Source organism: Macrotis lagotis, chromosome 2 (assembly GCF_037893015.1).
Source record: "Macrotis lagotis isolate mMagLag1 chromosome 2, bilby.v1.9.chrom.fasta, whole genome shotgun sequence".
Lineage (NCBI taxonomy): Eukaryota > Metazoa > Chordata > Mammalia > Peramelemorphia > Peramelidae > Macrotis > Macrotis lagotis.
Window position 1 is genome coordinate 335,134,975 of NC_133659.1, and position 25,397 is coordinate 335,160,371.

Below are 25,397 nucleotides of genomic sequence, written 5' to 3' on the forward strand. Positions count from 1 at the left end.
TCCTTTGCAGAACAATTCCCATCTATCCAGGTCTTCTCTGTTTACACTTGTGAAGGCTGAATGCTTTGCATTCAGTTTGAAGATTTCACATTGATCCCTACTGAATTTCATCTTCACAGAAATGTGCTCCAGTGCTCTATTCTGTCAAACCATTGTGTATTCCAACTTTCCTTCATCCACTGTATTAGCTGTTCCTCCCATCTTGGAGTCACTGTCATATTTAATGAACATGTCATTTATGTCTTTGGCCAAGTCATTGTCCAATAACAGATCCCAGGGCACTCCAATGGTGCAATCCTGCCATACTGACTTTGAATGATTAACTGCATTTTGAGACTGGTCTATGGATTCATCTGATGATATCATCTAGTCCACAGTCTTCCATCTTTTTTTTTAGATTTTTTTTAGATTTTTGCAAGGCAAATGGGGTCAAGTGGCTTGCCTAAGGCTCCAGGGCCAGTGCTTTATCCACTACACCGCCTAGCCGCCCCGTCTTCCATCATCTTTGCAGGAATTGTAGCGAGCTTTATATCCACAGCATCCCCTTTCTGTATTAGTTTAGCAATTCTGTTAAAAAAGGAAAATGAAGTCACACTAGCCTGTTTTGATAACATCTTCCTGGCTCTTCTCAATCTCCACATACATTTCTGGGTACTTGCCAACCATCTTTTTAACGCTCTTACTAGAATTCCTCTAGGAATTGATGTCAAACTTGCTGATCTGCAGACTATTCTCACTCTTTGAGAAAATCTCAACCATTTTCTCCTTCCTTCTTCTGTTTTCCTTGACTTTTAACAGGTTAGAAATCCTATCTCCAGTTCTTTCATGACCCAAGAATGTAGTCATATGGCCTGCGGGATTTGAATCCATCAGGGGCAGCCAAAGTCTCTCTTGGTAACAGGTGAAAAACTCAACCTTCTCATAATTGTAAGCTAGTTCTTCTCTTGAGTCTCTTGTTCTCCCAATGGAGCTAAAGAGACACCATCCATTCCTCTCCTTCTACATCTCTTCTTTCTCCTTATCTTCCTTCTCCTCCCCTTCCTCCTCCTTTCCCTCTACTTCCTTCTCCTTTTCTTTCCCTCCTTTCTCCTTCTCTTTCAACCTGGAAACTATGGCATTAGGAAATAAATATATTTAATATGCATTGGTGCCGCTGTGTTGTATATCTAAGAGAGGAAGAATCAAGGATATTCCAGATCAAGGAATGTCATAAGCATAGATTGGGTGTGGACCAAATGACCTTTGAAGTCATTTTCAACTCTTCCAGGGCTCTGAATTTGACCTCTAGATTCTTCTTGTCTTTCTCTAAGTCAGCTCTTTGAAGTTTATGAGTAACCCTTGGAGGATGGGCAGTGCAAGAATGGTAATCCCTCTTTGAGAGATGATACTAATGAGGGTTCTCAGTGTCAGTAGTATGGGGATGGGCTGCCTTGCAGTGAACAAGAGTCTTATTGCAGAGGCATCCTACATGGGCTATGATCAGCACTGATAAAGCCCCCTCATCAAGGATGTCGTTAGCCCACTAGAGCATTTTTGAAGGTAATAAGGTCTCCCATTCTTATGTCCCTTTTTGACAAACAAAGGAGTGTCAGAGACTAGGGTTCAAAGCCAGTCACCCAACTTCACATCCATGCTTAACACTTTCCTTGTGAGGCTACTTCCTCAAACCAACCTGGATGTGTCTCTAGAGGTTTCTCTTCCCTTGTCCTAGTCCTTAAAAGAGTGAGTTTTCATCTCTTCTCCCTTAAACAAGTTTCCTCCTCAAGTGACTGGATTCCCAGGTCACAGAGGAGTCTACTCCAGTTGCAGGGCAGTCCCAGACAAGTCCTAGCCTAAGTGAGTGTAAGATCATCTATGTTCCCAGAGCCAGACCTGATGCCTTTCTAAGCAGCTCCCCCAGAACCCACCAAGCCTACCTTCCAATGGAATGATCAACTCTTTTTTCTAAATTGCCACCCAAAAAGGAATCTGTCTCTCCAACGACGACATTTGTTTTTCTCAAAGCCCTCCTGATGAAACCATCTCTTTATCTGTAATTATCCATGAATTCTTCTTTCCTGGGTCCAAAATAGACTTTTTTCCCTCAATAATGCAGAGGCGATTAGCATATGCATTTGATTTTATTACTAAATTTTAATACCAACTTGGCAATTTATCTTTCAGATGAAATACTGTTGATTATTCTTTGGTGTTCTGTCGCTGGCGTTTTCGCCAGCTCGAGCCTGGCAGCTGTGGAGTTAGGAAATAAAGTTCTATGTTGTTTATTCAGAGAGGCAGACACTCAGCAATAAGCTTCTGTTCCTTTCTGCTCCCTCATTCAACTCAGGAAGCATTTCTTAAGTGCCTACTGAATACCAGGCCCCGGTGATGTCATGGAGAGAGGCAGAGTTCCTAGGGAGGACTGTAATGGGAAAACATTCTTCAGTGTGCAGGGATTGGGGGTGGAAGGAGAGAATATGAACTAGGAACAGCACCTGGCCAGCCTTGAAAGGAGTGAGGAGAACATTCTCCCAGGAGCCAGGAGAGGTAGATCTGATTTGGGGGAGCACACTGAACCTGGAAAAGCAAGGTCAGATGGGGAACTTGGTATTGTATCTTAGTGATCATTGGGAGCTACTGGAGTTTGGTGAGCAGTGGAGTGGGAACAAAGAGGGAACAAACATTTATGAATTGTCCTCAGTCTGCTAGACATTATGCTAAGCTCTTGTTTTTACACCCCAGGCCTATTCTTATCTCCACTCTATGTTTGAGGAAATGGAGTCAAGTGAGTTTGCCTTGCCTAGAATTTTTACTCAACCAGTTGTAGTAGAGAAAGTTCTGTACTTGCCAAAGAACACTTCAATAGTTGTGTGGAGGATGGATCGAAGATTGGAAACCCCAAACCTATTATTTCCTATAAGCTACTGGTTCAGTGAGAGAGAGGAAGTCCTCACTTGGGGGTGGTAGTGATGAGCATCTAGGTGGAAGGGGATGGGGGCTGGAGAGGCAGAATCAAGAGTGATGATTGGATGGAAAGGAGAAGAGGGAGATATCTCAATCAAGGTCAAAGCTTTTGTAAACAGTGAAGTTAGTCTGGGAACCTGGGTTCTTCGCCTTCAGCTCCAAAGCGCTTTCCAGAATGCTGTGTAGCCTCTCCCAGCAGAAGCTGGATTCTGCTCCAGACCTAGGACATCTAGACCTATTAACTGTGCCCCTTGGCAGTGCAGATTGTCACCCCTCCTCCATCTTCCATGGTGGACATACCCAATGTGTAGGTGAAATTCTTCTTCTGGGCATCCTCATATGACTAGATAACTTAAGCTCCTTGGGGGCAAGGGCTGTTTTCTTTTCTCTTTGCATACCTGGCTCCTTGTGAGTGATTTATAAATGATTTTGAATAAGATGACATTGAGTGCTGATTGTATCAGGAGGGAGCAAATCTATTCTTTTTTATTCCTCATTCTCATTCCTTAGCCAGTCTGTGTTCTCTGACACTCCAGCATACTCTCCATGGCAAGGGGAACTTCAGTCTTAATACCTATGTCATTGTCTTTAACATGTTTCCATCAGTATTGATGAGCTTGTTATACCTAACAACCATTGGTGATCCTCAAACTTGGGGATCTCCTTGGCAGTGACTTAGTAGGCTACTTGAGATCAGATAAAGGGATTAAATGAGAACCTACCAAGCTTCTACAAACCAGTGGGGAAGATCTTAGCTCAAAAATGAATATCTAGATACTGGTTAAGTAAAAAGTATCAAATATCTGAATTCTCTGGAGAAATTCCTCTATCAAAAATGAAAATATGTCCAAATATAATTAATTCAGAGTTCCTGCCTTAAGAAGCTCATTCTTATATCTTTCTAATTCAGTCTCTGAAAGATATGTACTATGACCTATGGAAACCATGGATCCATGGACAAAGGACCTGGGTTCAAATCCTGGGTTACCACAATGAGTAAGCTGTTATCCTCCCTGGGTTTCTCATCAATGACCTCTAAGGTCTTGTCCAGCTCTGAATCCCTCTGATTAGGGGCTTTTTAATGTCCTTGTAGCTGTAAATATGATGAATGACAGATTCTGAACTGAAATGATATCTCTGCTCCTCAGAGAAATGGGGGAGAAATGAGAGCATATCTTTACATAGATGTCTATATTTAGATATACAACTCAGTGGGCTGGCTCCCTCCCTCCCTCCCTTCCTTCCTTCCTTCCTTCCTTCCTTCCTTCCTTCCTTCCTTCCTTCCTTCCTTCCTTCCTTCCTTTTCTTCCTTCTCTTTCTTCCTTTCCTTCTTTCTTTTCTTCTCTTTTGAAAAACTACTAAACTGCCAAGCTTCTGGTTGCAAAAATATATTTTTGAGTATTTTCTGCCAGGGTTTTGAGAGCAAAGTTTGGCAACGTCACTTTCAAGCCTGGAAGAAAGGCTTTTTAAAAGGACTTTAACTTGGATTCTCACCAGTCAGTAAGCTTTGCCAATTCAATCTTCCTTCAAGGTGTCTCTTAAATCTGTCCCTTCCTTCTTCCAGTCCCTGGTCTAGTTCAATCTCTCATTACTTCTCACCTGGACTAGGTGAGTTCCTTAAGAGATTGCCTCTAGTTTTTTGCTTCTCCAGGCCAAGCAAGTCACACTCTCAAAGAAATTATCCTAAGAATCTGGAGCTATTAAAGATATTTGAGTTTTCTAGTCCAACCCCATCATTTTCTCTTTTCTTTCCTTCTTTCTGTTCTCTCTTCTTCTTTTCTCTCTTCCCTCCTTTTCTCTTTTTCTCCTTTCTCCTTTCTTCTTTTTTCTCCTTTCTTCTTTTTTCTTCTCTCCTTTTCCCTCTCTGTCTCTCCTCTCCTTCCCTTCCATTCCCTTCTATTCCTTTATTTTGTTTTCCTTTTCTTTTTTGGATTGGGTTTATGATTTTTTTTGGTGTTAGGAGCTCCTAGTGAAACTCTCCCTCCATCAATGGAGACAGATACATGTTGTGAGTTATAGACTCTTGGGAACACCATTTCCCTTCACATTCCCAGCTCCTTGGACACATCATTCACATCTCTGGCTGACTGTTTCCTCACCTCTAATTGGATGAATGAATGATAAAGCATTTATTCCATATTAGACTATGCCACTGTGCTGAGGATTCAGGTGATTCCAGCTCTCACAGAGCTTGCACTCTGATCAGGAAGGCACTTCCCTAGGAGGGTCCATGATGATGTGCTTAGGGTTCTGCTGTGGAGTTGATGGTAATTCCTGGGGAACTTGGGTGCCCTCTTGGGTCACTTCCAGCACAAGGTCTGTGCTCTTACAAGTAACCCTGTGAGGGTCACATTGTGCTACAAATCTCTCCATTTGTCTGATGAGGAAGTCAAGACTTGGCTCAGTCAAGTGACCTTCCTGTGGTTATAGAATAAGTATCCAAGGTCTCTTTGGCTTCTAGGACAAGCATATTCCCTCCTTATTTTCTGCCCCACTCATTATCCTCTTTCTTTTGGCCAGTCAACAATGATAGTGCTGTCAAAAACCTTGGAATTTGAAGAGAGCCAACATCTTAGTTTACAGAAGAGGAAACTGAGGTCTGGAGGAGTGGCCTGTGACTTGTCCAAGGCCACACAGTCAGAGAAGGTGGGATGGCCTAGTGGAAAGGGCATTAGCTTTAGAGTCAGAGAATCTGTATTCACCCTCTAACCTGTGGGATTCTGGACCCGTCCCTTTCCTCCTGTGGGCCTGAGTTTTCTCATCTATAAAATGGGAAGGTTGTCCCCCAGATCTCTGATCTATGTTGTAACAGAGGTGGGACTGCAGCCTGGGTCTTCTCCTTGACTGGGGGTCCTGGACTACTTGAGCAGGTGGTCTGGGGAAGCCTAGAGCCAAGCCTTCTCCGAACTGCTCTATCCACTGTGCCCCCTAACCGTCCCCTCATTTTTTTTAATCGAAAGAACCACAGCAAAGCAGTTGGAATATTGAACATTGTGGTATTATAAAGATCTGGGTTTGACTCCTGTCTCAGATACTTCCTGGCTGTGTGACTCTGAAGAAGTCACTTTGATCTCTCTAAGCAGAGGATGACTAAAGAAGCCATTTTTGTAGAATTATAATCACCAAAGCATGTTTTGGAAACCGAGTTTCACAGAGCGCTGGACATACATTCTAGTAGTTTTAAGTAAAAGAGTAGAGGGTGATGTGTAAGAGTGTGTGTGTGTGTGTGTGTGTGTGTGTGTAGTGGGCTGGGTCTCTAGTTGAAATACCAATGGAATGATCGAGGAGGTCAGATGGGAGACTTCACTGCTGGCTGCCAAAGGGCCTGAGGGATTTCTGGAGGGGTCCATCCTGGTGCTCCCAAGACATCCAATGAATGGTGACTTTGGTTATTGTAACCCCCCCCCCACCATGTGTTTTTCACCTTAGCTGGGGGCTCTCCTATGTTGACAACATCATCTACTACCATGAATTCCTCAAAGCACTTGAAAACTTGAAACCTGTCAAGACATATTCCAAGGAGAAGGAAGATCACTCGCCCGTTGTTTTTTCAATGCTCCCCCCAGACCAAGTCCTGAAGAAGATGAAGGAAATGGTCTCAACAAACTACAACGCTTTCTTCAAGGTACTGCCCATGCCCTCCTCACCTTCTCCAGGGGTTTCTGAGCTTACCTGGGCATCACCCTGGTGGCTCCATCGCCTCCAGCTCTTCTGCCCTCCAGATGCTCCCATATCCATGACTCTCCATGGTTTCTAAAGTTCCTTCCCTATTGAGGTAAATGATGCAAGGGCAACTGTACCCATTTGACCAATGAGAAAATAGAGGCAGTAGAATGCCAGTTGCCTCAAGACTGGAAAATAGACTCTTTCTTGTTTCTGTAATGCTGCAGGGCTTGCTTTTTATATCTTGATGACCTAGATAGCATATATGATTCCTCTTTTTTCCTTTGTTTCTGCAAGGCAATGGGGTTAAGTGGGGTTAAGTTGCCCAAAGTCACACAGCTAAATAATTATTAAGTATCTGAGGCTGGATTTGAACTCAGGTCCTCCTGATTCCAGGACTGGTGCTCTATCCACTGTGCCACCTAGCTGCCCCCTCATTTTTTTTTAATGAAAATTACCACTGCAAAGCACTTAGAATATTGAACATTGTGGCATTAAAAAGATCTGGGTTTGACACTTACCTCAGATACTTCCTGGCTGTGTGACCTTGAACAAGTCACTTTGATCTCTCTAAGCTTCAGCTCTGTTTCCTCAAAACTAGCACTTACCTCTCAGTGCTGTTGTGAGGATCTACTGAGATAATAATGCAGGTGAAGTGCTAAATAAATGGGAACTGTTCCTGTAAGGGAGGTACAAATAAGGATATTGAGACTCAGATCCAGTGAAGAAAAAAGGGCTCACCCATAGGGTCAGGACTAGTGAGGGCAGAACCATCTTCCTCCCCTTCCTGTGCTTTCCAGCAGGAGAGACAGGTCCATAAGAAAGTCCCCCCTTTCCAAGGGTTGCAAGAGAGTTTTGTGCCTTTCATCTGCTGGGACGGCAGCTGGGGGCTGTGGCCAAGGACTGAGGAGGGTCTGGGGATCCCCTGACTTATGGATGACAGTCATTGAACCAAACCCATTCAGAGGAGAAAGAATAAGCAAAGAGTCCAGAGTCCTAGGAATTTCTAGTCATTGTTATCTATTTGATGTCATCTTAATCAAATGATGAAAATACCTGATGGTGTGGGATGGGGGGTGGCCTCAGAGCTTCCACCTCCCACAGGGATTCCCAGGATCTGATACCCCTGGGGACTCAAATGCCCCTGTCAAGTTCTACTGCTCAGATTCTTTTTTTTTTTTTTTTTTTTTAGGTTTTTGCAAGGCAAATGGGGTTAAGTGGCTTGCCCAAGGCCACACAGCTAGGTAATTATTAAGTGTCTGAGACCAGATTTGAACTCAGGTACTCCTGACTCCAGGGCCAGTGCTTTATCCACTACGCCACCTAGCCGCCCCCAGATTCTTTTTTAAAAAAAATTTCTTTCTTTATTTTGAATTTTACAATTCCCCCCCCCCCCCCATTCTTGCTCCCCACCCAGAAAGCAGTCTGTTAGTCTTTCCATTGGTTCTATGGTATGCATTGATCTAAGTTGGATGTGATGAGAGAGAAATCATATCCTTAAGGAAGAAAAATCAAGTATAAGAGAGAGCAAAATTACATAATAAGATAACGGGTTTTTTTTAAATTAGTGGTAATGATCCTTGATCTTTGTTCAAACTCCACAATTCTTTCTCAGGATACAGATGGTATTCTCCATTGCAGAGAGCCCCAAATTGTGCCTGATTGTTGCACTGATGGAATGAGCGAGTCCATCAAGGTTGAGCATGACCCCCATGTTACAGTTAGGATGTACAGTGTTTTTTTTGGTTCTGCTCATCTCGCTCTACTGCTCAGATTTTTGATTGGGCCCCAAATCCAAGTGTGTTTATTGCTTTTCTGGTTTCTTTAAAAGCCAAACTAATGGGAAAAGCACAAAATCTGGAGTTAAAAGACCTTAGTTCTATCCCTGGTTTTGCTACTTTGCTGTATGATCTGGAACAAACAGGCATTTTCTTTCTCTGAGGCTGCTTCTTTAAAAACTTATCACACTTTTTAAAAACATTCATTTTTAAAAATTTTGAGTTTCTAATTCACTTCCTCCCTCCTGACTTCCCCCCACCCATTAAGAGGGCAATTAATAAGCTATTCATTGTACCTAGTAAATCATGCAAAACATTTCCATATAGATTTTCAAAATGAAAACAAGAAAATTTAAGTAAGCGAGAAAAATCTGCTTCATTTTGTACTCAGAGACTATCAGTTCTCTCTCTGAAGGTGGATAACCTTTGGAACTGCCTTGGCTCATTGGACTGATCAGAACAGTTAAGCCATTAACAGTTGATCATCGTTCAGTGCTATTATTATTGTGTACAATATTCTCCTGATTCTGCCCACTTCACCTTGCACCAGTTCATGTATATTTTTTCAGGTTTTTCTGAGAACATCCTGCTTATCATTTTTGTTACTATACCATTCCCCAAATGATAGATGTTCCCTCAATTTCTTATTCTTTGCCACCACAAAAAAAATTTGTGTACATGTGGGACTTTTCCTTTTTTTAATGATCTCTTTGGGACACAGACTAGTAGTAAAAGTAGCTGGATCAAATGGACTGCACAGTTTTATAGCCCTCTGGACATAGTTCCAAATTGCTCTCCAGATTGCTTGGATCAGTCCACAAATCCACCAACAGTGTCCCAGTTCTCTTGCATCTCCAACATTGTCATTTTTCTTTTCTGCTATAGTAGCCAGTCTCCTAGGTGAGGGTGGTACTACAGAGTTATTTTAATTTGTATTTCTCTAGTCAATAATGAATAATGATTTTTAGCATTTTTTCATATGACACTAAGTAACTTCGATTTCTTCATTTGAAAACTGTTCATATCCTTTGACCATTTATCAATTAGGGAATGACATTTATTATAAATTTGGATCAGTTCCTTATATATTTGAGAAATGAGGCTTTTATCAAAGAAACTTGCTGTAATAATTATTCCCCAACTTCCTGCTCTCCTTCTAATTTTGGTTGCATTGGTTTTGTATAAAAACCTAAAAGCACTGGTTTGGTCATACCACCCCCCTCATCAATAAGCTCCAGTGGTTTTCTATTGCCTCTTGGTTTAAATCTAAAATCCTCTGTTTGGCATTTCTAGCCCTTCATCACCTAGACCCTTCCTACCTTCCAACTCTCCTTCACCTCCCTATCTATCTACTTAGTTTTTGTTACAGTGACACTGTCCTCCTTGCTGTTCCATGAACAAGATTCTCCATCTCCCAACTCTACACATTTCCTCTGGATGTCCTCCATGACTGGAATGCTCTCCCTCTTCATCTCTACTTTCTGCTTTCTCTGTCTTCCTCCAAGTCCTAGCATTGTCCCTTCTTCCATCAGATTGGGAAAAGTTTCTAGAAGCCCTCTTCACCAGTACTTTCTCCTCCATTAATTAGCTCCCATTTCTCCTGTGCACATTTTCTCTGGACACAGTCAATTGAATGTCCAGACCATGAGCTCCCTGAGAACTAAGATGGTTTGGCCTCTTTTTCTGTCCCTAGCTCAGAATGGAGCCTGCCACAGGATAGATGTGGGAGGGAGTGACTGTTGACTTGATCTAGGCATGGAGCATGTTGGACTAGATGACCTGGAAGATCCTTTCTGGCTTTTGATACAGGCTCTTGGTTTCTTCTATAGTCAAAGATATCAGCTTTCTGAGGGCTCTGTCTGTGTCTAAAAGATCTGGGGACAAAGAGGGACCTGGGGTTCCATTCTCCTGCTGCCCTGGAAGCTTCCCTTCCCAAGGATTCCAGAGCCTAGGGCCGCTTAACTGCCATTTCTTTCTGTAGAGAAGTAGCCTTAGAGAACTGGTGTTTAGTGACTGGCTCAGGTCCCTGAGAGAGAAACCTAAGGGAGGCAAAGGCCTTGCCACCTTGACCTGCCCAAATTCAGGCACCTGATAGTCTTGAACCTGAGATTTCTGGAGGTATCGGGTCCCCATCAGTTCTGGAGCATCCTGGTTCAGGGATGGGTCTGGCTTCCACATGATCAGTGCATGCTAGTGACTAGGATCAGGATACTAATCTAGGTGCCTGGACTCAGCTGGCAGGGACTTAGGATGCCTTCTAAGAGCTCTCAGGAAGGCCAGGCCCCAGACCCAGGCTGCCTCCTAGGAAGGATCTCTAGTGCTAGCCTTTGACTTCAAAGTTGGCCCTCTCCCCACCCTCCCTCCTTCTCCATGCTGCCTCCTCAACCATTGCCTAGAGTAGGCACTCTTTCCTTGGGCCTACAAGCTGGTTTTTAAATAGATTTTGGTAGCTATATTTCAAAATAATTTTCTTTGTAATCTTTTTTATGCATTGAAAACATGATTCTGAGAAGGGGCCCAGAGACATTATCAGGGGAGGTCCATGACATAAAAAAGTTACGAATTCCTGACCTATAAAGATAAAAGGAATCCCCAAGGCCTTGCCTTTTGATAATTTGGTGATTTCCCCTGTCCTCAGCTTACTTAATACACCTGCCTCTTCCTTGCTTCTGAAGAGCTCTGGAGCATCTCATGGAGAACTTGCCTTACTTTTCTTACTTTATAAATGGGGAAACCGAGTCAGCATGCCTGGCCCACAGTCCTATGATAGTGTCAAGGCTCTGTCCGCTTGCCTCCTGAGTCTTGCTCATTGTTTGCTTCATGCCGTGCTCCATGTTTGGGAGCAGGAGTTTTCATGATAGCTAATAAGAAAAAGATGATTTCTGACAAGATGGGTCCTGTATTTTGAAAGTTGTTTTATAATACACCTGCTGTTCTCCTGGGGTGAAGGGATATGTCTTGGTTAACCTTTGCTGAACATTAATTTGTGGGGGTCTTCCATTTTGGGGTTTGCTGGGAGGGTTGGCAACGTGGGGAGGAGTTTGAGCCTACTCTGCCCATCCCCAGCCAAGTGACCTTGGGGAAGTCACCTCTATCCTTTGGGATTCTATAGAATTGTGAGCTGTTTTTATAAGCAAATGAATATTCCTAAAAATTCTGTCAAAGGATTAACTTTATGGTGTATTTATACATGTTTCAATCCTCCCTTAGAAACAATGCCTCAGAAATCTTTCTGAAACCTGTGCCTGCCTCTGACAGGTCTGCTTCCTTTTTTCTTTAGGCATTTTCTGCATATGATAAAGAAGACACAGGCATAATCAAAGCATCAGAATTTGCACAGGTCATAAAAGATTTATGCTTTAAGCTCAAAGATTCTCAGTACACTTATGTGCTGAAGAAATTAAGACTTCATCTCAACACCCACATAAATTGGAAATTTTTCCTCTGGAACTTCCCCTGTTTCTTTGAGGAGGTAAGAATGTCAATGCAGTGGGCTCCATATCTGTGAAAATACTATTAATGATTATTTAAAATGTGAGAGGATGAACTAATAGCAACAGAGAATTCTCAGTGAACAACAGGCTGAGCTTTCACGTGAGGCATTAGAAGGTGAGTGAATGCTATTGGCGATGCTAGAGTGACCAAAGACATCTCTAATCATGGGGTTTTGGCATTGGAAGGAACCCTATGAGATTGTTAAGGCAGCCAGCCTCCTGTAGTGTGGGAGGAACCCAGGATTTCCCAATCGGTAAATAAGCTGGCTCTTAGAATTTCGAGGCTTCATTTTTCATCTGCATGAAATGTGACTGTCAACAGATTAGTATTCAGACAGTTAGGAGCTAGCCATTGATGTTTTATAAAAATATGATTTCTTTATTTTCAACACTCTTTTCTTGTTTAATTTTGAGTTTCAAATTCTCTCCCTGACTCCTACCCCTCCCCCACTCATGGAGAAGGAGAGAAATAGAATATCAGTTATATATAGGAAATCAGGTAAAACATTTCCAGTTTAGTCATGTTGCAAAAAAAGCAAGAATAATAATCAAAGAGACAATGATACTTATGCACGCAAAGTTCCTCAGCTCTCTCTCTGGAGGTGGAGAGCATCTTTTATTGTGAATCCTTTGGTGTTGTTTTGAATCATTGGATTGGCTGGAGCAGCCAAGTTAGTCATTGACTTCAGGTCTAGGGGTCAGCACAGGTTAGGTGGGGTGGATGGGAAAAGGACTGGTTTTGAATTAGTTTGGGTGCTTGAATGCCTCAGTGATCCTGGACCAAATGGTTTAATTTCTCTCAACCTCAGTTTCTTCTTCTGTCAAAGGGAGGGTAGGATGTGATCTGATGTTAGAGAAGCATCTAGCATGATAGATGGTGTACTGGGTGACCTGGGCAAGTCCCTATGTATTTCTGAGCCTCAGACAATTCTCTGAAACAGGTCCAAGTGATTCTGCTTTTTGGCTTCCTCCACAAAGGATCCATGAACAGTTAGGTCAGCACGTCAAAGATCTGAGACTTTGTTGATATGGGATGAGACCCACAAAATCACAGGACTGGCCAGCACAGGGACATAATCTGGGTGGGCTCTATCTGGGTGATGGACAAAGAAGCTGCCTCATCCTCGCTCTCAGGATAGGTGAGGTGATCACAATTTCAGAGCAATCACTTGTGGGGTGGGTGAAACACATGGGTAGAGACAGACCGCTGGAGACTGAAGCCTGGTTGAGGGAATAGGACAAAGAAAGATATGTAGACATTATCTGAGCAGGAGCAGAGAAGATGAAATGAGAGAGAGAAGCAGATTGGAGACAGTCACCATAGGGCATGGCACAGGTGAGGGGTTGGTGGAGAGCCAGGAAAGTGAAGGGAAAACAGGTCATTGGGGGTTATTGGCAGTCTTAGTGAAGACAGGCTCAGACCATTGCAGGACCACTGATGGTCGTCACCTAATGGTGTCGTTAATGGTGTCCAAAGGCAGTTTTGGGTGAGGGTGGAGAGGGGACACTCCAAAGTGTTTCCTCAAAATCACTCACTTAGGAGCAGTAAGATGGCACAGTGACAGAGCACCGGCCCTGGAGTCAGGAGTACCTGAGTTCAAATCCAGCCTCAGAAACTAAATAATTACCTACCTGTGTGACCTTGGACAAGTCACTTAATCCCATTGCCTTATAAAAAATCATTCATTTGCGGCCTGGGAATATTGTAGAAATTGGGGAAATGGAAAGCATCATTTACTTGGGAAGCTGCAGTCATTTGACAAAGAAAAAGGAGGTAAAAGCACCCTCAGGTAAAGCCTCATCAAGACTGCCAACCATATCCCCAGCTGTCCTTCCTGGGAGGTAGGTAAACAGGTAAAGGCAATAGCCCAAGATTAATGCTGACAATCTGCCCCCAGTGGAATGCATCCAGTGTGGGGGCTCTGCCAATCATTCTCTGGGTGACTTTTTGTGAGCAACTGCCTCTCCTTGGGCTTCAATTTTTCTCATATGTAAAATAGGGATGATGATCATAGTTGTTTCCCTCACTCCAGGACATATTGGGAGGAAAGTGCTATCGTGAATCTTAAAGATGCATCCCACATTTATGCCATGATAGAAAGATGGTGGATGCAGAGCTAGTCCTAAACCATCATCTTGTCCAAAGGTTAGGCACTGTTGTTGTTCTTGATAATAATGATAAATCAAAAATGAGCTAGGTTGTGGCAGAGGTAGCAAATCAAACTCATCCCTTTTATTCTGCATTTTAATTTTTCTTATTTGACTAAACATGAATATTTCTAAATTCTTTCCTTCCTGCCTATGCCCCACCTCCCCCCTCATTGAGAAAGCAAGCAACATATCAATTATACATGTGAAATCATGCAAAACATATTTCTGTATTAGCCATATTGTAAAAGAGACAAAAAAGAAAATGAGAAAATTATATTTCAGTTTTCACTCAGGGTTCATTAGTTATCAGTTTTCTCTCAGGAGGTGGAGACCATTTTTCCATCATGAGTCCTATGAAATTGTCTTGGATCATTGTATTGATCAGACTAGCCAAGTCTTTCTCAGATGATTATCATTACAACATTGCTGTTAGTGTGGTCTTCTGCTTTTTTTGTCACTTCACTTTGTATCAATTCATAAAGTTCTTGCCATGTTTTTCTGAAGCCTCTTCCCTTGTCATTTCTTATAGCTCAATAGTCCTCCATCATAACTATTTGCCATGGGGCATCCCCTCAATTTCTTTGTCCACCACAAAAGAACTGCAACTAATACTTTCATGCATATTGGTCCTTTTCCTTTTTCTTTGATCTCTTTTAGATATAGATCTCCTAGCAGCCTTTCTTAAATTGCTGTCTAAAAGGTTGGATCAGTTCAGAACTCCACCAACAGTGTTTTATTGTACCTACTTCCTCTATCCTCTCCAGGATCTGTCATTTCTGACATGTGTGAGATGGTACCCTTTTGGAGCTGTTTTAATTTGTTTTTCTCTATTCAATGACTATAGTTTCACATTATTCTTCTGAAAACTGCCTGTTCTTATCTGGCCCTTTATCAATTAGGAATGGCTCTTAATTTTAGAAATTTGATTCAGTTTTTTTATGTTTAAGAAATAAGGCCTTTATTTGAGAAACTTGCTGTGATTTTTTTTTGATTTTACTTCGTTGCCTATGATACCTTTTTAGCAAAATGAAATTTCCCTGATTCTCTGTTATAATTAGATTTGTTTATTTTTGCTTTTGTCTTATCCAAGACCATGATTGCTACAAATGCCTATTTTACTTCAACTGAAGCATGTTAGATTCTGTTCCACTTCCTTATTTTAACTTTCTAAGTATGCTTTTTTGGTTCATGTGTGTCTTTTATAAATGACATATTGTTGGATTCTGGATTCTAATCTGGATTCTAATCCTTCATTTTATGGGTGAGCTCTTTCCATCCACATTCACCATTATTATTATTGTGTATTTACTGCTATCATCTTTCCTTCTGTTTCTTTGTCTTTTTATCCAGTTCCTTCTCAAAAGTCTGTTTTAATTCTGACAACTTCCTCCCTTAATCTGCCCTCCCTTTTTTTCTTTTCCCTCCTGCTATTTTGTTTCTTCCCTTCTTATTTCCCTATTGGGTAAGATAGTTTTCTATGTCCATTTGAGTTTGTATATATGTACTTCCTTCTTTGAACCAATTTTGCTAAGAGGGAGCTTTAAGTACTGTCACTCTCCTCTTCATCTCCCCATTTCTTGTAAAAGCTCTTTTTTGTGTATAGCTTTTATGGAAAAAACTTGCCCCATTCCACTTCTCCCTTCCTTCTGCTCCTAGTGCATCCTTCTTTCAGATCATCTCAACAAAATTGGATAAAGTCCTCAGGAGTTACTCATCTTTCCATACAGGAATGTAAATGGTTTGACTTTATTGAGTCCCTTACGATTATTCTTTCATATTTACCTTTTTTATGTTTCTCCTGAGTCTTGTGTTTGAATGTCAAATTTTCTTTTCAGCTCTGGTCTTTTCATCAGGAATGCTTGAAAGATTTCTATTGCATTAAATGTAAGTTTTCCCCTCTTAAGTATTATACTTAGTCTTGCTGGGTAGGTTATTCTTGGTTGTAATCCTACTTTCTTTGCCTTCCAGAATATCACATTACAAGCCCTTTGCTCTTTTAAAGGGGAAGCCAGGAAATCTTGGGTGATCCTGATTATGGCTCTATTATGCTCAAATTATTTGTTTCAGGATGTTTAAAATATTTCCTAGTCCCCTGTCCCTGCAGCCCTTCCCACCTTCTCATCAGTGTCATCCACACAATGGACTGCAAGCTTGATCTTCCTAGGAGGTGACCTGAGTGGCCCCCTTACCACTGCCTGGTTGGTTGTATAAAGGTTGTTTCTCCCTTGGGATCTGGCAGCTCTAGTAGTGTCTACTCTTATTACTTCACTGCCCAGTAGGACTGGGGGGAGTTGTGTGACTGCTGACTTTTGTTGGGCTCCATCCAGGGAGATGGTCGGATGAATGTCACACTGGGGTGGTGGTTCCTCCTGGTGTGGTAACATTGAGGGACACCATGATTTCCACTCACTTTAGTTTTGGGCTTCGGGGGAGTATGTCTTACTCCTGACACTGGGGTTCCCCTGACTATAGCAATCTGTCCATTCTCCCCATCTGCCTTGCTCCGAGCCCCCCTCCATATGTGCTCTTCTTTGAGGTCCTGTCTCCTGGGCTAGCAAGCAACACTCTTCCTGGTCCTTGGTTTGCCCTCCTGGGCACACAGGAGCATGTGTTTATTAGAGCAACTCCACCTCTGGGTAGTCTTTCTCTCCTGTTGTCACTTCCCATCCCTATATCCCCCTCCCTGTTCTGGGAGCTTTGGTGGTGGGACCTGCCCCCCTGAGGAAATCAGGCAGTGGCGTCTGTGGCCCTCTCCAAGAGAGAGTGATAAGGGGGGAGGACTGGCACTCCAAGGTGAGTTTTTAGTGAATCCCTGTGCTGCTTGTCCAGCTTACTTTTTCTGCTTTCTTAAGGATCATCTCTCTACTTGGTTAATCCTGATCATAATGACAATTAGTCCACCATGAAACAGGCTTGGGTATACTGTGTGTAGCCATTCCATCACCAGAGACCATGTGCTGGCATTTTACCAAGCATTATAGGAGAGTCCCCCTTGCTCTCCATGATGCTCAGGAGAGGAAACCATATTCAAGGGCTGAGACTCTCTTGTGTCATTCAGAGTATCACTAGAAGTGATTCAGGCCACTGAGGTGAAATGGTTCTAGAAAAGGTAAGTGAGTGGATGTTTTGTACCACAAACATCTCACTCTAATAAACCTATTGTGCCACCACTAACTTGAATGGGGTGGTCTTCTTCAAATATGAAGGACAACTTTTAGCATTATCATTATTTATATTTTAAGGGGTTCTTTTCTTTAGCATTCTTTGTGCCTCTTTTACCAAGCTGTTAATTCTCTTTTTATAATTTTCTTGCACTTTTCTAATTTATTTTATCATTTTTTCCTTTAACTCTTCCAGAAATTCTTGTTGGGTTTGGATCCAATTAACATTTTTCTTTGAGGCTTTGCTTGTAACTATTCCTGCATTGTTATCTTGGGTCCGTATCTTGGTCTTCTCTGCCACTATTGTAGTTTTTGTGATAAAATTCTTTTCATCATTTTCCCATTTCTTGACTTCTCATTTTCTATTTCTTGACATTGAATTTTATGTTAAACTTGGACTCTGTTCCTGGGGTTGGGGGAGGCTCTCTCCTAAGCTTCAGGCTAGTTCTGAGGCTTTGCAAGTTTTCAGTGCTTCCAAGCTGGTCTTATCCTGGGAGAAGTATGGTCACTGCTCTCTGCAGCCACAATTGTGTGAATTTCCTCTTGGTCCTGAAACTCTGACCAGGGTCCCTGCTCCTTTTCAGCTGACCCCTAGTGCTTCTCTTCACCCTGGAACTGCAATCTAGAACTGTGTATGGGCATTAAAATTGCCAGTCAGTGTCAGCTGCACCCGGGGCCAGCAAAGGGCCCTCTGCAATCTCTTTCTGACCACTTGTCTAACCCCTTCACTGGTGAGAGCTCCTGAAGCTGCTGATGCTGGAACCTTTTTCTTTGGACTAGAAAAATGTCCCACTCTAACCTTTTTTTTTTAGTTTTTTTTGCAAGGTAATGGGGTCAAGTGACTTGCCAAAGGTCACACAGCTAGCTAATTATTAAGTGTCTGAGGCCAGATTTGAACTCAGGTTCTCCTGATTCCAGGGCTGGTGCTCTATCTACTGTGCCACCTAGCTGCCCCAACCACTCTAACCTTTTGTCTCTGCCACTCCAAAATATGATTTTAAAGTTGTTTAGAGGGAGGATATTGAGAGTTCATCTGGGTGCCATCTTGGTTTTGACTCTCAGAAATATATCAACATGTAATCTTCCTTTTCTATTTTCTTTTTTTTCCCTTTTCTTCTTTTCTTTGTATAAGAAACTGTGAACTTCTGTAATATATAGTTTGTGGTTCCTAAAGAAGTGTATCCATTTTTGAAAGGGCCTTTTTCTGTGTCTCCACTGTGTGGCCCAAGGCCACACAGAGACCTAAAAACTAACCTGTGGAGGCAGTGTGAGGTGAAGGAAAGGACTGGACTTGACAAAGATAGAGGGTCTGGGTTCAAATCCTTATTCTGCTACTACCTCTATGATCTTGGACATGTCACTTCCTTTCTTGGAAACTCATTTTTCCCTTGAAAATAAGGAGATTAGGGTAGGGGCCTCTAGGGTCCCCTCATCCTCTAGGTATGGCCCTAAAATCCTCTATATTCCCTGTAAGATCTTGCCCATGAGCCTCTCTCTAGCTCCCTGGGTCGCATGTGGGTCATCTATTTGCTTCTTCTAACATGAACAGCCCACGCACCTGCTTGCATGTTATGCTGCCACTGTGGTCCGCTTTGCCACTCCCCCTCCAAGGTTCCTTTCTATCTGACTTGCAACATACTTCCATATGTGTTATCTCCTTCAATAGAACATGACCTTCTGGAGGGCAGAGCCTAGCTCATTTTCACCTCATTTTAGCAGAGTACTTGGCCCCTAGTATGGCTGAATCAATGTTTTCAGTGCTTTTTCACTCATTTATATATTTTTTCCATATTTTCCACATCTCCAGGATAAGCTTCATCAGAACAATCTCTGTGTGTCCCTCCTGTAGCTTAGGAACCTGTAATGACTTTCTGTCGCTTCTGAGACAAAGTCTAAACTACAAATCCCTGTTAAATAAAATTGATTTGGATTCTTCATGTAGGTGGTGGGTGAATAACCCGGTGGTAGATGGGCCTCAAGGTAGAGACTTCTGCCTCCAAATCTAGGGATTTCTTCTACATTGCAATGGTGAAATAAATTGAATTGTGTCCAAAGAGCCTAGGTGGGTAGGGGATGAGAGAGAAAGGCAGAGAATGATAGACACAGAAAGAGGGAAGGATAGAAAAAAGAAGGGGAAGGGGAGAGAGAAGAGGAAGGGGGGGGAAGGGAGGTAGTGATAGATGAATACAGATGTATGAGGAGACACAAAAGACAGAGACAGAGACAAAGACAGGAGGGAAGGAGACAGAGAAATGAACGGGGTGGGGGAGAGACCCAGAGATAGACAAGAAGCTCAGAGACCTCCTGTACAGGAGCTGTCCATATTTCTCATCCCTTGTGTTCTGTCATAAATAACATGCTGACACTTGGTGATGGTAGAACTAAGTAAGGCTTCCCTGTTTCAACCCAGAGATCCTTTTCTTTTTCTTTTTTTTAAGTCCCAATACAGCAGAAACCCATTTCCAACCTCTCTACTTTTCTTCCAATTTTATGGCCATGCAAGTAATAGGCTTTTGAATGAAACCATCCATTCCATCCTTGGGGTAATTAAATGGATCATAGAATGTCAAAGCTGGCCGGGAATTGAAGAAGCTCAGTGTGCACCCTCACTCCCATTTGGCAGACAAAGAAACAAAGCCCCTGGAAAGGTGGATTGAATTGCCCTTTAAGGTCTCTGAGTTAGAAGGCAATAGGGCTGGGATTTGAACTCACTCCACATCCAGCCCTGTGATGCCATGGTCCAACCCCTGGGGGACCAATGAGAGCCTTGCCTAGTTGCTGCAATTATCTTGGATTTTTTTTTAAAGAAAAAATATAGCTCCAGTGAAAATACTGCTGCTACAACTCCAGGGTTTGGGTTCCCCCCCTCCCATGGAGAGAGAAAGTTTAGAATGTAGTTTTCCCACTGAGGAAGATCCCATAAACCACCTGGAAATGTTTTTAATCTTTTATTGTCTTCATCTCTTTATATGGGTTGCCAATGGTGTTCCTTAGATTTATTTTTCTTTTTACTGTGTTACACTGTCCGTGTATTTTTCAAGAGAGGAAAGAGGACGTGGGGAAAGTTTTCTTTTCTGGAGGGGCTGCCCTAGAGATTGTTGTGAACTACTTAGAGTCAGCTGTACCACTGTGTCACCATGACGACTAACATACTCTTCCCTCTGAGGCTGAATGTTGCTGAGAGGATGGAAATGATTTCAAGATCCCTAGATGTCTTCCTTGCTCCCCATTTCCTCTGCTGTCTCCCTTCCTGCTTCCCTAATAGACTCTTGAAGTAAGGGACTATATTTCTTTTTGACATCCACAGGATTTAGTACCAGCATACAGTAGGTGATTAATGAGTGCTTGCTTGCCAGATTGATTTGGAGGAGGACCTTTAGTTAGCCAGGCTGCTCTTTTCTGGGCCCTCCTTTCCTCTTCCAAGAAAGGAGGGGGTTGGACTGGATAGATCCACCAATGGAAGCACCCATTGTGAGCATTTACACCTTGAAAGTCCTGAACATCACAAGTCGGGGCTTAATTGTTTTGTAGGAGGGCTAGACATAGTGTCAGGGATGCAGATGAAATTTTAAAACATGCCATGAAGACAAAGCTGCTTGTTAAATGTTTGTTAAGAATGATTAAATGAATATATATATATTTTTAGGTTTTTGCAAGGCAATGGGGTTAAGTGGCTTGCCCAAGGCCACACAGCTAAGTAATTTCATGTCTGAGACTGGATTTGAACTCAGGTACTCCTGACTCCAAGGCTGGTGCTCTATCCACTGTGCCACCTAGTCACCCATGAATGTATGTCTTAATGAACATTTGTTGAGTTACTATGTGGCTGGTACAATATTCAACCTGATGATAGCTGTAACTAATGGTGGGGGTGTAGAGTGACCGCTGGACCTGGAAATCAGCAAGACCTGGGTTGAAATCCCACCTCAGACACTTACTAGCCATGTGACCCTGGGCCTCAGTTTCCCTACCTGTGAAATGAAGGGTTTGGCTGGGATGACTAGCTCTAAATCAAAGATCTCAGACTCCTTGGACCTTTTGACTGGCCAACAGCTAGACTCGACTGCAGAATGGGAATGGGCCCCCTTGTACTGGCTGACAGCAGGATGATGTCATGAGCATCTGGCAACTGTGCTGAGAGAGTGGGGGACTGACCCCCGTTAGAACTGCCCAGGCCCTTTGTTCATCACAATTCTTCCCAGGTGGAGCGATCATTGATTTAGAGCAGGCAGGGCCCTCGGTGGCTGTTCAGTCCATTGAGTCCATTGAGTTCAGCTGCTCTGCCATTCACAGAAGGAAAGCCAGTCCTAGGATGGAGACTTGCTTTGCACTTCTTCACAGGCCCTGCCTAGGGAGCTGGGTCTTGAACCCTGATCCGCTCTCCAGTGATGTGAGAAATGATTTTTTTAGTCCTCATTTTCCAAGTTAGGAAACATGGTGAGGTTGGAATCCCACATCTCTCCTTCTGTCTCTTGTTCTTTCATTGCCCCACTGCCCTGGTTCTCCCCTGGAGGAGCCCAAAACGCTCATTATTTTCATTTGTATGTTGAGGATGGTTTTTATCTTTTTTTTCCTTTATGACAAAGCTTTTTTTTTTTAAACTGCTGTTGTTTCTTCCAATTCTCATTTTTCCTTTGGTAAATACAAATGAAGATACAGTACAATTAATTTGCCTGCTAATCAAAATATTTGATCAAATGAAGCAATTTTTCAATTCTTGGAAGCAATTACCCCATTCTCTGAGAAGAAGGAGGGGGCTTCTTTCCTGAGTGATCCCCATTAGGATTCTTGCCACCTGCCTGGCCTCTGTGGAGTGAAAGGTTGACTTGGTTCATTCCCTGAACCAAGGTCCATATACAGATACAGACACATAAAAATGGAAATATAGAAATATATCACTTTAGATATGCATGTTTATATATAATTAATCCTAACCCTGAAATGCACTAAATGAATCATGCAGCTTAATTAAGTAAATTAGAACTTTTAGCACTATTGAACTCCTCATTTGTAGTCCCAGAATTCTAGGGTGGGCAGAGACCTGCTCCCTGTCCTCTGCCCCTACCTCCCCTTCAGGCACATCATCAGGTTCACGGTCAGTCATATCTAGGACCCTGGAGCTAGAAGAACACCCAGGGATGGCTGAATCCAACTTTCCTTTTACATAGGAGGAACTAGCTTCAGAGCGGGAAGGTGACTTGCCCCAAGATGATCAAAGCAGACCTTGAACCTGGGTAGGATTTCCTACTCACTTCTTGTGGTGGTCTTTCTTTGGGATCCACCCGTGTGGGAGGAAGTAGAGGGCCAGAGAGGGGGAAGTCATATATATTGTGAGAGGCCAAGCTAGGCTCTGGAGCCAGGCTCTTCTATCATGGGCTTCCCTCCAGTGTGGCCACCCACTGGAGCTGAACTGGGCAAATCACCTTAAAAGTGAAGTAAATCAAAGTGTTCCTTGTGGACCAGGTCCTAGATTAAGTGTGGCCCAGATCTGGGTTCTGAGAACTACTGATCCAGCCCATAGGGAAGCAGCTCCTCAGGCAGAATGACAAGCCAGACAAGGGATGAATGATGGTGAAAGTTGGACAGACCACCACATGGAGAGATGGACCCTGACCATAAGGGGTTTGGACACTTGAGGAAGAGTTTTAATCTTGGGGAAGTGGATGGCAGACCTCTTTACAATCTTGGGGTGTGGGGGGAAGAGCAGGGACTGTCACAGCTGTCACAGAGGATGGCAGAGCTGGGAAAGGCCTTTGGACAGAGGGTAAGAGAGCTGGGAGGGAACTTAGAACATGAAATGTCATATTGGGGAGGGTCTAGAGAATAGGGAATGGCATGGCTGGGAGGGACCTTAGAACATGGGATGTCAGAGCTGCAAGGATGCTTGGAACAGAGAATGATCAGAGGGAGCTAAGAGAGGGACCTTGGAATAGGTGAGGTAAGAACTGGGAGGAGTCTCAGAATAGAGAATGCTAGAGCCAGGAGGTTCCTTAGAACATGGAATGCCCTTAGAACACAGGATTTCAGAGTTGGAATAGAGCTAAAGTCTTCCAGTTGGACTATTGGTCCTACCTCCTTATTTCCAGGAGAAAACAAAGGCTCAGAGGGCCAAATTGACCTGTTCTACCTCACAAGGGTGAGGTTAGAACCCAGGTCTACCCCCTCCTTCTTGTAGGGATATTTCCCAGTTTGTAGTGATTTTCAGAAACCACAGAATCCAACAAACTTACTTAGAAATGGAATTCCATATATATTCTCTTAAAATTGATGAATAGGTAGGAAAATCCCCTTAAAATGTGTTATAAATAGATCTCATCTACAATCCTAAAAATCCTGCTAATAATTTTAACATTTAAGAAATAAGTAGCCCCATCTCATTTCTTTACCAGTTGCCACCTGTAGGCTGGTGGGGAGGTTCAGGGCACCCTAACAAGAGCTGGAGAGCACCAGCCACAATGTAGACCTGTCTCCCACATCTGCATGCTCAATCCCTTTTCTCATATTTCTTCTCTTAATAATACAGCTGTAGCTCCTATCCTGAGGGGACTTTTTATGTAAAGCGTAGTTAATATTGGAAAGTGTTATTTGCATCTGAAGATGGTGGTGTCTTCTCTGATTAGGAGAAGCATTCCGTCTAGTCAGGGAAAAAAGAATAATTTTTTTTCCATTCAGATATAATGATCCTGGGAGAAGTGACAGAGAAATGATCAGGCCAGACCAGCAGCCATCTGCTGTTGCCAGCGTCGCCTCCCCCTCTTAAGTGCGATGATGGCGAGACAGGCTGGTGGGGACTGGAAGGAAGGACCCACAATCCTTGTCTTGCACTGATTTTCCCTTACAAGAAGTCTGACTCAGGAGAAATCCTTCCAGGACTAGCAAGAGCCTGATGAAATGTTAAATGATATGAGAGAAGTGCCCATTTACTGGGCATGTTATGATCCCCCTCATTTTACAGAGGGGAAGAATATGGCTCGTAGGCTTACATCAGAGCCAGAGATGACTAGATGACTAGGGCCATAGGGTTCATCTTGATGAGGAATCTGAGTGGGGGGGACTTCCCAGGATCATGTGGGTAGGTGGCAGAATGGGGTTAGAATCCCAGGTCCTCTGCTGCCAACTCTATCCTCTTTTCTATGGTACCTTCTCTTTGGAGATTGAATGAAGAAGATATTTTTCATTTTACTACCAAAAATGAGTTAGAAAAATCTAGTTTCTAAAAACTCAATTCAGTTGAATTCCAAAGCCTCCATTAAGCAAATGCCTACAGGGGTGGAGGATGCTGGGTGCCAATATATGGTGGTTGGAAAGGGTAAGTTGGAACTACGTTTGGAGTTCAGTGGGACTCAATGCAGAGTCATGTGAAATAGGAAAGCTAGCCTGGAGCCAAGTTCTGGACTAGAGGTCATGAGTACTAGGCCGAAGACTACAGGAGCATCTGAAGGTTTTTGGGGAGGCAAGAGTTGAACTGGAATTTGCCAAGAACTTTCCCAAGTATAGAGAAAAACCCATATGGTGGGGGGTCAGGGCTTCAGTTCTAGTCTGGATGACCCCTTGGTTTGGGCAGTGGAGAATGCTATGAAGATGCACAGTGCCTCACCATGATGTGCTCGGTGGCCTTTCTCAGGGGAACTGTACCTCCAATTCATTTGGTCCTTCTTACAGATGGGGGAACTGAGGCCCAGGGTCCCTTTATGGTGATTTCTCTAAGGTCCACAGGTTGTTAGCATGAGAGATGGGAGTTGAACCAGGTCCTTTGAGTCCAGAACCTTTCTATTGTCCTAGTGGCCTCCAGACTTCCTTCCAGTCTTGACACATGACAGTTCTGTGCTGTCCTTGGCCTTTCTAGTGTCTGGTAATGAAGATGGGTTTATATAGATGGTGTGAAATCTCCCTTCTCTCTGAGAACTTCCCAAGAGAAGCCGACAGACCTGGTTTTTTCCCTTCGTTCTCTTCATTTCTTTAACTTTGGTTGGAGGTCACATGTGTTGAGTAGGGCAACTTCTGGTCAAAATGTTGCCCTTAGATGTTTGAGTTAGTGTCCTATTTTGGCAGTTTATTCCTTCAATCCCAGTACTACAACTATCATCTCAATTTCATCTTTTTTGATGGCGTTTAGTCAAGTCACCATCCACCTGGACAAAATGGCTGCTTCTTATAATGGAATGAAAGTAGTGACTGCTAGCATAATTAATAATAGATTGATAAGT

At 43.0% G+C, this 25,397-nt stretch overlaps 1 protein-coding gene across 8 annotated transcripts in view; it reads left to right on the forward strand.

The window, feature by feature from the left end:
- Positions 1 to 25,397, forward strand: part of EFCAB6 (EF-hand calcium binding domain 6) — a 239,117-nt gene that overhangs the window by 199,597 nt on the left and 14,123 nt on the right. For all 8 annotated transcript variants that reach the window (XM_074227119.1, XM_074227117.1, XM_074227120.1 and 5 more), the window contains 2 exons: positions 6,373 to 6,568; positions 11,665 to 11,856. In XM_074227119.1, coding sequence (XP_074083220.1) covers positions 6,373 to 6,568; positions 11,665 to 11,856 — 388 coding nt within the window. The remainder of the gene's footprint in view (positions 1 to 6,372; positions 6,569 to 11,664; positions 11,857 to 25,397) is intronic.